The 13573-nt window shown below is 39.6% G+C and overlaps 1 protein-coding gene across 3 annotated transcripts in view; it reads right to left on the bottom strand.

Annotated features, from left to right (window-relative positions):
• Positions 1 to 4356: 4356 nt before the first annotated feature.
• Cwo (transcription factor cwo) overlaps positions 4357 to 13573 on the bottom strand; it is an 83095-nt gene continuing 73878 nt past the window's right edge. Inside the window, exons 1-4 of one of the 3 annotated variants that reach the window (XM_076433859.1) lie at positions 7985 to 9546; positions 7084 to 7267; positions 6569 to 6805; positions 4357 to 6216 (exon numbers count right to left, since the gene is read on the bottom strand). In XM_076433859.1, the coding sequence (XP_076289974.1) occupies positions 5651 to 6216; positions 6569 to 6805; positions 7084 to 7267; positions 7985 to 8101 (1104 nt within the window). In that variant the 5' untranslated portion in view covers positions 8102 to 9546 and the 3' untranslated portion in view covers positions 4357 to 5650. Of the gene's footprint in view, positions 6217 to 6568; positions 6806 to 7083; positions 7268 to 7984; positions 9547 to 13573 lie in introns of those variants that run through there. The other 2 variants (XM_076433860.1, XM_076433858.1) reach the window with 2 other exon arrangements.

Here is a 13573-nt window from a genome sequence, read left to right as displayed (position 1 = left end):
TGTTCTCCTAATACAAAACTCAATTTTTCGAGATTTTCGAAAATTTTCGACAATTTTCGGCCGTCTGACTTGTCGTTGAGCTATACTACTGAAATTCGTGCCACCTCCTTGGATATCATGTTCTCCTAATACAAAATTCAATTTTCGACGGTCTGACTTGTCGTTGAGTTGTACTACTGAAATTCGTGCCACCTCCTGGGATATCATGTTCTCCTAATACAAAACTCAATTTTTCGAGATTTTCGAAAATTTTCGACAATTTTCGGCCGTCTGACTTGTCGTTGAGCTATACTACTGAAATTCGTGCCACCTCCTGGGATATCATGTTCTCCTAATACAAAAGTCAATTTTCGAGATTTTCGAAAATTTTCGCCAATTTTCGGCCGTCTGACTTGTCGTTGAGCTATACTACTGAAATTCGTGCCACCTCCTGGGATATCATGTTCTCCTAATACAAAACTCAATTTTCGAGATTTTCGAAAATTTTCGCCAATTTTCGGCCGTCTGACTTGTCGTCGAGTTGTACTACTGACATTCGTGCCACCTCCTTGGATATCATGTTCTCCTAATACAAAATTCAATTTTCGAGATTTTCGAAAATTTTCGCCAATTTTCGACCGTCTGACTTGTCGTTGACTTATACTACTGAATTTCGGATACCTCCTTCGACATCATGTTCTCCTAATACAAAACTCAATTTTCGAGATTTTCGAAAATTTTCGCCAATTTTCGCCAATTTTCGACGGTCTGACTTGTCGTTGAGTTGTACTACTGAAATTCGTGCCACCTCCTGGGATATCATGTTCTCCTAATACAAAACTCAATTTTTCGAGATTTTCGAAAATTTTCGACAATTTTCGGCCGTCTGACTTGTCGTTGAGCTATACTACTGAAATTCGTGCCACCTCCTGGGATATCATGTTCTCCTAATACAAAACTCAATTTTCGAGATTTTCGAAAATTTTCGCCAATTTCCGCCGTCTGACTTGTCGTTGAGCTATACTACTGAAATTCGTGCCACCTCCTGGGATATCATGTTCTCCTAATACAAAACTCAATTTTCGAGATTTTCGAAAATTTTCGCCAATTTTCGGCCGTCTGACTTGTCGTCGAGTTGTACTACTGACATTCGTGCCACCTCCTTGGATATCATGTTCTCCTAATACAAAATTCAATTTTCGAGATTTTCGAAAATTTTCGCCAATTTTCGACCGTCTGACTTGTCGTTGACTTATACTACTGAATTTCGGATACCTCCTTCGACATCATGTTCTCCTAATACAAAACTCAATTTTCGAGATTTTCGAAAATTTTCGCCAATTTTCGCCAATTTTCGACGGTCTGACTTGTCGTTGAGTTGTACTACTGAAATTCGTGCCACCTCCTGGGATATCATGTTCTCCTAATACAAAACTCAATTTTTCGAGATTTTCGAAAATTTTCGACAATTTTCGGCCGTCTGACTTGTCGTTGAGCTATACTACTGAAATTCGTGCCACCTCCTGGGATATCATGTTCTCCTAATACAAAACTCAATTTTCGAGATTTTCGAAAATTTTCGCCAATTTTCGGCCGTCTGACTTGTCGTTGAGCTATACTACTGAAATTCGTGCCACCTCCTGGGATATCATGTTCTCCTAATACAAAACTCAATTTTCGAGATTTTCGAAAATTTTCGCCAATTTTCGGCCGTCTGACTTGTCGTCGAGTTGTACTACTGACATTCGTGCCACCTCCTTGGATATCATGTTCTCCTAATACAAAATTCAATTTTCGAGATTTTCGAAAATTTTCGCCAATTTTCGACCGTCTGACTTGTCGTTGACTTATACTACTGAATTTCGGATACCTCCTTCGACATCATGTTCTCCTAATACAAAACTCAATTTTCGAGATTTTCGAAAATTTTCGCCAATTTTCGCCAATTTTCGACGGTCTGACTTGTCGTTGAGTTGTACTACTGAAATTCGTGCCACCTCCTGGGATATCATGTTCTCCTAATACAAAACTCAATTTTCGAGATTTTCGAAAATTTTCGCCAATTTTCGGCCGTCTGACTTGTCGTTGAGCTATACCACTGAAATTCGTGCCACCTCCTTGGATATCATGTTCTCCTAATACAAAACTCAATTTTTCGAGATTTTCGAAAATTTTCGCCAATTTTCGACCGTCTGACTTGTCGTTGACTTATACTACTGAAATTCGTGCCACCTCCTTGGATATCATGTTCTCCTAATACAAAGTTCATTTTTCAGGGTTTTCGAAAATTTTTCGCAAAAGGTGACCTTTGTATTAGGAGAACATGATATCCAAGGAGGTGGCACGAATTTCAGTAGTACTGCTCAGCGACAAGTCGGATGTTCGGGAAAAGATTAGGGATTCAATAAATAAATTCTTAGATACGTTTGTTTACTATACCTTCTTTCTTTATTCATTCTATATTCATACATGGCATGTTTGTTTTCTGCATGTTACTTATATTCTAAACATTTTTAACAATAAAGTTGACTTTGTCAGTGAGACTCGGCACACTGATACTGCTATATGTTTATTGTGCTGCGGAAAGCGATGGATTCAGGTATTTCAGGGTTCATTACCATTGTTGAAAGCAATGCCGCTTTGACCCGATCACGTCAGTCAGGGGGGCAGAGAGAAGTAAGCAGCTGTCTTATACTCCTGTAATCGAAATTAAAGATACAATCAAGATTTTAAATCGTTTCGTACGATTTCGTCGGGACACAAAGAGAGTCTATTTAAATATATTTTCGAAATAAAAATAGCAAGGCGGCGGAAACGAATCGTTGCCTCGTATCGTTAGTGTGTATCTAAAGGAACGTTGACGAATTTGTAAACCCGAATTGATCGAAAGTAAATCGTTCACGTTGTACGTAAAATCAAAATCAACTTAAACCGCAATGTGAATTCGAACAAACCATGATCGAAAATACCAAATTCTTGTAATACACGATACAGTAAAGTGGATACTCACCAAAGAATTCAGATGACATGCGAAGTTATCCCACGACGAAGGAAGATTCTTCGTTCACGATGAACTACGTTAGCCTCGCTACCCTCGTTTTCAACGCGGAGTTTTAAAAAAGCTATTTCGAAAAACCAAATATACTAAAAACAGCGCGCTCAAGAAGGGCTTTCGACAGATTCCGATGGCCGTGGCACGAAGAGGACGGTGACCTACGGCTTACAATTGTACTTCTGAGCCCATGATCCAGGGTGTCAATCAAGGGATATCATGAACCAATATCTGAAAACGGAATCACGAGTAACCAGGCAACAGTACAGGTGGCCAAGAACAAGTGTAGAGATAGCTCGAGGCCATGCACATCGGGAGAAATTTGAATAAACAGGGCCCGGATCTACGATTAACTCGAGTCGCAAGGGAGAGAGGGGAAAAGGGTTCAGAACAGTCCCGGAGGAGGAGGTTTAGTGGGTAGTGGTACGGTCCTTCTGACCGGTTAAGCACACTACCCTTGCAAGTAAATGCATTCCTCCTGCCCCTTAACTACTGTGTGAAGCACGAGAGAAAACTAGCGCGAAGGGAACGGGGAAAGAATCCTTCAGATGAAGAATCCTTTGCGTTCCTCTTCTTGCCCCGTTCCTCTCCCGCTAGTTTTCTCTCGTGCTCTGTACAGTACATACTTACTTTTAAATATGGAAGCATTCGTTGAGTCAAGTATGGAACTTACAGATGTAGAAAACGTCACGGTACATTATGGGCATATAGCTGTGGTAATAAGGAAATACTATGCATGTCACAATTAATTGTAGTATAGGATTTACATGTTTACCAGAAAAAAAGTCATGGAAACAAAATCGAAAGGCTCAAAAAATAATGCAATTTAACTGATATCCTATGTCATTTGTAAATTTTATGCATTTATAACGAAAATGGACACGTACAATTTAAAGCAGTCGACGAATTAACACTAAATGTATCGAGCCTTAAAAGTAACTGGTACATGTTCCCTTACAAAATGAATACGTGCTCTACTAAAGGTATTTATACGATCAATTCTTATAAAATCATTTTTATTATTTTAATAATTGTGAAATAATAAATCTGGAACCGGTTATCTTGACCGGTGATGGTAGGTTTAGTGTTAAGAAGATTTAAGGACATCAGTATATTAATTTCAGTTTAATAAGACAATTAAAAGAAGAAAATAATTCGGGCTCCTATGTCTTGCAATCAATGCAAACATTTCTAATTTCGCATTAAGATACGCAGTCTAAGTCATTGGTGATCAAAAGTTTAAACGGCAATATCTCGAAAGTGAAAGTATGTGACATGCGGCGTTCTTCCCGACAACCACAGGTAGAAACAGAAGTACACTCTCCTATGGTAAATATAATTTATTCCGCATAAATTCTTCATTAACGTTACAACTAGACATGGTATGTACAAATATATATTTAATGCAATGATCTTAAACGAATTTAGTGTAATGCAGGTCTTGGTCAGTCTTTAATTTCTGAGGCCCGTTTTGCCGGAGCGTCAAGCAGTTTCGATCCGCGTCCGCGATCGAACACGTGACACACAATAATTCGCAGAAACTAAACACTTTCTTCTTCGTACATACGGGACTAATCACATGAACTGGAATCGATTAAAAAAAGAAAAGAAAAAAACAAATAGTGTGTAGGCACTTCTCTCGGTCGCCTTACGTCCCGAAAAATAGAAATTTCGTCGGCCGACCGAACACAGAGACGGTTCTTCAACGTTCCTGCCGAAAAGACACTTCGCAAGGTCGTTCGCAATGTCGGAAATAGAGTTTGAATGTGAGAGAGAGAGATTGAGAGAGAGAGAGAGAGAGAGAAAAAGAAAAGAGAACTAATTTCTTAATACTAATTGGCAAACGTCGATGATACTTAGAATTCCATGCTAAAATTGTGACACCGTGACACCGTTCGTGGTTCGTTGGGTCGAAGAGGAATAGAAAGAAAAAGAAACAGAACGGAAACAAAAAGGAGAAGTAGAATTAAAGCACGGAGAAATGAACGGAACGGAGATAGAGAGGAGGATGAAACTGATTTCGCGGAAAAATAAAAATAAAAAAAAGCTAGAAGAACATGGAGGATCGGGACTCTCGACGGGTACAACGATGCTTCACCTACGAAAACAAAGAAAGGCACACCGAAGCTAAAGTAACCAGGAGGGGCTCCACGCCCTAATACTCTATCTCTACCTCCGATCTCTATCGCTCCGTCTCTCGAACCTTGTAAATGCTAAGACAACCCACAGCCTCGGTAAATATACAAAAATATCCTCGACACCTCCATTCTTCGTGAAACGGGTATGGTAATAAGCAGTGTTCGTCGGATCTTACGAACTAGAGAACCAGAAAGAAACTTGAACCACGATCTCTTAGAATCCCCGAAGCAGCAGCTTCTCTCTATCGCTGCTGAACGACCCGCCGGAATAGTTAGCTGGATCATCGTGTATTCGGTGATCGCCGATCAGTCAGCTCGAAGATCGATTCTCGTGCTCGCTCGCCAAGTCAAGTAGCTCTACCAAGAGTGTTCATACTGTTCATGAAGTATGCCTGACGTACGTCAATGGTACATGCATCAGTGAATCGATGGGACATCGTGTCACGTTCGAAAAAGAAAAGAGCAAACACGCCTCGTTGTTTTATGTCTGTTGATGCGTGGGGCTGTGATGATGCGACCACGCTGGAGGCTGATTGAAGTTCACCGAGATCGTCACAGGATGGAGAACCGTGTCTGGGCCAGTGTCCGGGATGAAGTTCAGATGAGGCCTCAACAACGACGCTTCGACTGTCAGAGGGACGTAGAAAGCACCGCCATCGTGCAAAGCGAAAATCGGCACCCCATGCGACGATGATGGTTTCTCGGCGGTGGTCGTTGGCGGGGGACTTGACTTTATCCTCTCCGCGGAGAACCTTTGCTTGATGGAGCTCTTGAACTTGTAATTGGAAGGCTTGCAGCTGGTGGTCGGCGGCGTGCTGTGCGAATGGGTGCTGTGATTGCTGTCGTCGCTGACGATCATCGGCGGCGGGATGATCGTCGACTGCAGGGGACGTTCTGGATCTCCGAACGAGCTCACACCGGAGCTCGAGCCCTGGTCCGAGTGTGCGTTCGGCTGACATATCGTGGGAATGCTGGTGTGAGCGTAGCCGCCGTTGACAGTGCCGTTCGACGTCGGCATCTCGGAATGAGGGAAGCCTAGCCTGTCACCTGAAATCAGATTTTCCAGTCTCAGCAAGATCGAATCGTTCGAGAATATCAAACAGCGGCCGAAGTGTGCTGATATTGAAAAGGGTATCGAATCGATATCGTATCGTGTTAATTGAATTCTATCGGTGAAAACGTCGGCCTAATCTTCGCAAGACGGTTGATTACTCAACTCGGCCAGAGAGAGAGAGATAAGGACGGTTATCTACGACACTTGATACTCGAGTGTGTACAATATATACATATTCATTCAATCAGATTATTGTAATATTCCATTTGCTAGAGACACTCTGCCCTTTCAAACGTCCCTATTCGAAGCTGTATGGGCTTAATGTATAATGATGTAGGTACTCACTGGTAGCTAAGATCCTCTCGCAATGTTGCTGCAGATGGTTGATTAACTGCACGCACAGAGAGTCCCTAGCGAAGAAACCTTCCACCTCCACCAGGAAGTGCATGGTCTCGCTGAGGCACTCTTGGAAACCTAGTCTATAGTGTTCGGCTGCTGTGGACGTCACCGTTGAGTGGGAGACGCTGTCCACGCTATCCTCGGGGTGCGTGGGCGCTGACGTCACTGCAGCGTGCTTCGTTTCTGAAAACATGGCCAATAGCGAATTAGAAATGAAATACTGTGATTAATGGAGGCAATTTAGACGCTCTGTCTAACGCTAAACAAAATTACACAACTGGATTTATTTGGATTTCTCTAAATTTATTTAGATTTTTTTAAATTTATTTAATAATTTGTGTTAAAAGTGACTGGTAAGTAAATCCACAGAATGGGAGTGGAATACAAGACTGTCTATGGACACCATGGTGCAATACCAAGAACAGCTGCCACATGGTGGTGTATTCTGATCTGATTAGTACCTGGTCGAAGACTTTGAAGATGCTTCATATGACGAATGGCCATTTCAATGATCTCCGTCTTCTCTACACGACCTCTGCCCTTCTTCAGATACTCGGCAGGTATGAGTCTGCTCAGATCAGCTAAGCAGTTGTTCATGCGGTCCCTTCTCCGTTTTTCGATGATTCTATGAGACATTGGATCTTGCTGTAACAGAAACATTAAGAACAGCGTTAGCAAGATGCTTGCACATGTCCAAAATTTCGATAGATCAAACGTCTCACTTGTTTGGCATATAATTTGGACGAATGTTATTGTATGATTTGTTGCTTTCGCGTAAATGAAACAACCGTTTTTCTAATTGCCAGATACCTAGTACGGTATTTATCTAAAACCTGAATTACGAGCACGCTCGTCCATTATCGTTCCACCGTTATCGAAAGTGATACAAACTTTAGGGGGAATCCCCCATCGGTTCTCGTGATTGTGTGTCATTTGACGCAGCAAACACCGAGCCACAAGAATTACTCATGCCGAGATAACAGTATTTCACATTGCCAAAAATCGCGCACTAATCGTCCATTGTGGACCCAAAAGTACAACGAATTCGGAAGAGTTTATGCAATTATAGTTTCGACAAGTTAGAAACGAAATAAAAATCTCCATCAAAACCGTGCCTTCTGTTCTAGAAATTCTGTACTATAAATGCATGACACTATAAATGTATAAAATCCACAATCGTTACCCTGAACGATACAACACGTTAAAGAACCCTGCACGCATGGAACGATCCAAGAAATTCGCTTTTTCAACCGTGAGAAAAAAGCGTAAACATTGTTCCCAGCTCGGGCGAATTTTCTGAAATTTTCTGACAAGTGTCAGCACGGTGTACGAGCAGCAAGGGGTCACGAATAAAAAATTCACCTCTTTATTCAAACAACGCCTTTTCCGCAGCGGTGACGAGTGCATCGCCGCCTCGACGTGACTGTCCGCCGGGTAATATTGCATATTCAGAATATTGTCCATACTATGCGTCACCATTATGTTAAGAACGGTCACCGAGCCTCACCGGAAGGATCAAACGTAGCAAACACACTAAATCGTTCTTCGCACTGATCGCGCAGAGCTCTGAAAGTCACTCGTCAACCCCCTGGTCCGCAAGTCACAAGTTGAGCCTTGCTGCTGTTGCTTCCTGCTGGCTGTTCAAACTGCGCTGAACAGCGTGTTGACAAAATTCACTGAACGAAACGGAACGTTTTACCAAAACGAGAAACTATCGTTCATGTTAAAGATCGCTGATGGAGCACACGCGGCGTCAAAGATCGTTTTGTGCGACGGAAGGAACCTGGATAGATGCGTGCTGCGGCACGGTTTGACGCACAATGTTGCGAATGACGCGTGAAATGACACCGGTCTCGGTACTGTGCGTGCTCTGATACGGCACGATCACGACTGCGATCCACGGGCGGCGGCGCTTACGTTCCTTTAACGAGGAGGGAGATGTCGCTCGACGATGACGCCGCGGTGCTATCACGTGTTGTAAACGCGATGCATAACGCCCAACACGTGAGGAAACACGTTCCGCCAAGGAAGCTCGCTCGGGAATTATCTTCCGTAGCACTTTTCCCCCGTCGCTCAATGAAACTCTTCACTCAACTAGAATGATCTCTACCTACAGGAGATATGTACCTATTACTGCGGGTATACGTTTTACCGCGGAATTTTTTCACAGTGAGATTCAAATACGTAAAAATAAATATTTGAACCGTTTATTCTGAAAGTGGCCCAAGTCAGTTTTCGAGAAAAATCAAGCTAGCAATTTTAATATTTACATTTCTACGTTATCTTTTCATTCTGAAGCAAATTGTAACTGATATATTTAAAATAACAAAGATTTTGTAAAAAGGAAATTAGCTGGTTAATAGAACGATATAAATTTTCTATTTTGAAAGTGGCCTAAGTCCTTTTGTCAGTTGACCTTATGGATCATATGGTCCATAAATTGTTAGTATCAGGACATTCGTTTGTACCGAATGACAGAGATTTTGGCATCGTAGGAATGTCATCAACGAAAAATAATTTACTGTTTGTCCCCCAAGATTATTATAATGTTATCAAGAAGTTTGCCGGAAAGGTAATAACTTTATTTTAAATCGAGTATCAACAAAATTTTTGGAGTATGCAGTTTTTAAAAGGGTAAAGAATTCTAACGGAGAAACAATAAATTGGTTTAAAATATGCTGGATGCGTTTTTTGAGAAATGAACCATATAAAATTTTCTATAAGATATCAATGGATGAGAATGCAGAGTTTAAAATACTGAATTTATTACCACGTCGGGGTAGACAAAGAAAATTTGAAAATATTGTATTGACACCAGTTTATAAAAATATAAGACAAATTACAATAGCGAAATACAAGGATATGGTGGACTTACTAAATTGATTTATATAGTTAGAAGATTTCTTGAATTGCATAAATGGTATCTTTCAAGTTTTGTAATGAAATATAAAATAAATTGAATATTGTTTTTTTCAATTTGAAGAATGGACGTGGGCTGTTTCAAATTTTATGACAAATCTAGTTGTTAATTTTGAAAGTGGCTTAAGTCCAGTCTTGGTAAGAAGACACATATTATTCACTTAATAATTGCTATTATTCTAATAGGAATTGTAAATTTAACTCTCTTAGATACACTTAAGAAGTGTGATACATTGGTATCCTATACGTATATTTTTAATTTCATTGGAGCGCATACTCTTAAATATCTCAATTTAAACTTAAATGGACTTTGGCCATTTTCAAAACAAACGGCTCATTTTGTCCTGACTCAAAAATGCGCCTTGGGATCTAAAATATGACACATTTTTTTCAGAATTTTAGAACTCATTGAAGACCGGAAAACGCTCAGAAAAGCGCAAAAACTAATTTACCCTGTAACTACCCTCACGGGCAAGCTAGAGAGCTGAAATTTTACTCGGAGGGGTTTTTCTTCATCAGCTTTCGAATGGTTCAATAGCCATTAAAAAACCTCTAAGGGCAGTTTTGTTTTGACCATCTTAATCGGCTAGGCCTCAGAATGTATTCTCGTTGGTGAAGCAAACAAAATTGTCTATCATTCTCTCGATCACCAAATGACTGTTGTTCACACGATTCTACATTCTTTAGATTGCTTTATATTGCATAGGGGAAAGTTTTATTATTAGTTAGATACCTACTTCGATACAATAAAAATGTAAAAGAAAGCCCGCAGCATTACGTACATTGAAGCGAAGGAGGAGCTCATTATTGTGACACAAAAATCACTAGGAATGTCCGTAATACTGTGTTGTGAATTGCAACCACGATGAAAAGGTACCTATTCGAAACACATAAGTACGCAGGATACGATTGTAGATAAAATAAGAAGATACAGACAAAAATTAAATCGAAAAGTAATGAAAAATACAGCACGAAAATAATTAATTTCTAACGAATTCATGAAATGCTAATGGAACTACTACTAAAAGCATGTTTTAAAAAATTGATAAAGTGGTCCTGAACATTGTCAGCTGTATAATTGTAAGAATGGTCCTCCGAATGGTCTCATTATAAGAATTGCAGTTTGACCGTCACCGTGTGTCACTTATATCGAGCAAGAACCAACCGATTTGAAAGTAAAATCCGCCTGAATAACTGTTCTTCCGCAAAAAACGAAATTAACCGTTTCGTTCGAACTCTGATTTTCATTCCGAACGGTTTCGACATTAATAGTTATCTAGAAAAAATCCAGACTGTCATCGGGATCACGTAGTTTTCTATGCAAAGAGCACACTGTACTGCCTTGAACCAGATACTCGCGTGTATGAGAGTGCAATCGTTAGGCACGTGACGCGCGCTAGAGTTTCGTGAAAAATTGCTTCTCGCAGATTGTTAAGAACCTAACGCAAAACTAACAAATATTTGAAACCGGTCATATAACTAAATATGTAATCGTGTCCATCCAATGTTTATCTAACTGAAAATTCTTCTTTCGATGCAAAAGCATTAATTATACAAGCTGAGGGCACCTAGAACAGGCTACCGAAATGTCAGACGAAACTTGCGTGGTTTCGACGGTGGCATAATTCCAGGTTAATAGTTTTTTTGTAGGTGGACGCGTAGAGGACACGTGAAGGTCAATTCCGTTTTTTAAATTAGAATGATATACTCTTCTATATACAGTAAATTCTCTATAAACGCAAAAAGGTTGTACACGATGAATGCAAAACAAATATCCCCTCCACTGTAATAATCTGATCTCGGCTCTGATATATCGACACAGTTCAAAGGCTCGTGCGTCCTCACAATGTAACACCAATATTTAATCTTTTTTATTATTTAATATCTTTTTATGAGACTTTCACCAATATATTTGTGGCATTTTTCTGATTAAAATAATACCAAGCAGGATATAATTTCAACTGTATTTAGTGGTGTAATTGACGGTGAAAGTTTCGGACGCAAGGAAGGACAGCGTATGGGAAAGAAAGAAACGCGGAGAGTCGCTGACGCTTCAGCCGCGCGCGGTCTCTACACGCGCTGTCCTTCTCTACGTTCTGCTTGGCCTTTGAAACTCAAAAAAATAGTGACCCGTCTACGATAAATGCAAATGAATCCACCCGAGGCTTTTGCGTATATAGAGGATTTACTATACTTTCTAATAAAGTGTTTTAAGACGCGTACAGTGACCTACAACTCAAGGTCACCCGAGATCATTCAAGGTCGACTGCGATGGAAAATGTGGATCTTCATGCGAAATCAAATTTGTCTTCGTTGATTGTGAGGAACAAAAGTCACATAAAAATGTGACAACATTCTTAAATTTCTCTAATGTCCCCACAGTTTTACATTTCATCTATTCATTTTTGTCATAAATGCATAAAATCCGCAATCTAATCAGAAGCGTATAAAATCTGCAATCTAGTCATGATAGAAACTAGATTAGCTCTAAGTAGAAGAACAATTATTCAAAGAATCAGTTGAAGATTTTATATGAAAAATACCAGTTGTCGTGATGATAAAGTGAATACAGTAGAACGTCAATTATGTGAACCTAGATTATCCGAACTGATATTGCACCGTCGCTATCTCCACTACTTCTTGGAACCAGTGTAGTCGCACTGATTGACGTAGCATTAGTTGTATATAATTACTATCTATTGCACGGATGTACATATATTTTGCGTAACACACATATATTGCATTGAAAATTAAAGGAACTTTATACTTTTGTATCTAAAAAATAGACGGCGGATCTTCTTAGTCAATCGTAAGGAGTAGGAATTGCATAAAAATTAATCATCTCAATAATTTGAATGAGTCTAAAATACTGTAACAGTGTGTTCTTAAAGTCTTTTGGTGACTTCAAAGTTTTATATTTTACCTGTTTATTTTTGTCATAATTACAATTTTTGGAACCTAATCTGACCACCTCGAATGACTTCTGAATTATCCGTTGTACAAACAAATTATTTGTACAGATGTTACATGGTATGACCGCTCAAGAGGAAAATCTTTCCGTATCGGTCCTAATCAGTAGACCAGTGGATCTTTTTGCATTTATAGCAAAAATGAGTAGATAAATTCCCTAAATTACAGTAAAATTTCACAAATTTTAAGCTGTCAATACATATATTACTTTTCATCTATTAAAATTATTAAGGGAAGAAATAAGGTTCGACTTGGTTTCTATTTTTTGCAATCAATGCAGACAGTTTTTATTTTGCAGAAAGATCCGCAGTCTACTAATCAGTTTTCGACATGGGTTAATACATTTGTTTATACAGGATACAAAACTGCATTGAATGCTTCGTACAAAGCTGCATCGATTGGTGCATACAAAACATAAGGTTCGATTTTAAGAATCAAAATTGACCTTTAACACAACCTACCGAGCACTAAAAGCGACTAAAATGTCTTAGCTTTGCAAAGAGTACAAGGCTCTATTTATTTAGATTCTGTGCCATTTTTATTACAATATGTGCCTAAGTGAAAAAATCTATCGAATCAATTTTCATGTAATGAACTTCATAGTTTCAATCATTGTGAAATGAAAAATATGAAACCGGTCATTTGATCGGCAGTGGTAGGTTTAGCGTTAAACCTTCTGAACGCCTTCACTTCATGTCTCCGTCGACCATTTGTATTATACGAACAACGTTTGTACAACGCATAATTTAGAAGTTGTTCGAGGTGGTCAAGTTAGCAGCAAAATGTGCGAAGCGTGAATTGTCATTTCCATCTGATTCTTCGGATTCATCTACCTCAGAAGAGTTTTGTATTGTCTGCACGAAGAACATGCCAAAGAAGTTGAGTCGCTCGAATTCCATCGAATGCAACACCTGCGAGAGAGCTGTGCAATTGAATGCGCTAATATGCTCGCAAGTTATTTCACGTGCATACGTTGTGAAAGTGAATCAGACGATTAAGCCAGTTATTATTGAGTGAACAATGTTTTGTTGTGTCAAATCATGATCTAAGAAATAAATACAT

Source organism: Lasioglossum baleicum, chromosome 11, assembly GCF_051020765.1.
Source record: "Lasioglossum baleicum chromosome 11, iyLasBale1, whole genome shotgun sequence".
Classification (NCBI taxonomy): domain Eukaryota; kingdom Metazoa; phylum Arthropoda; class Insecta; order Hymenoptera; family Halictidae; genus Lasioglossum; species Lasioglossum baleicum.
This window is presented reverse-complemented; position numbering and strand designations above follow the sequence as displayed.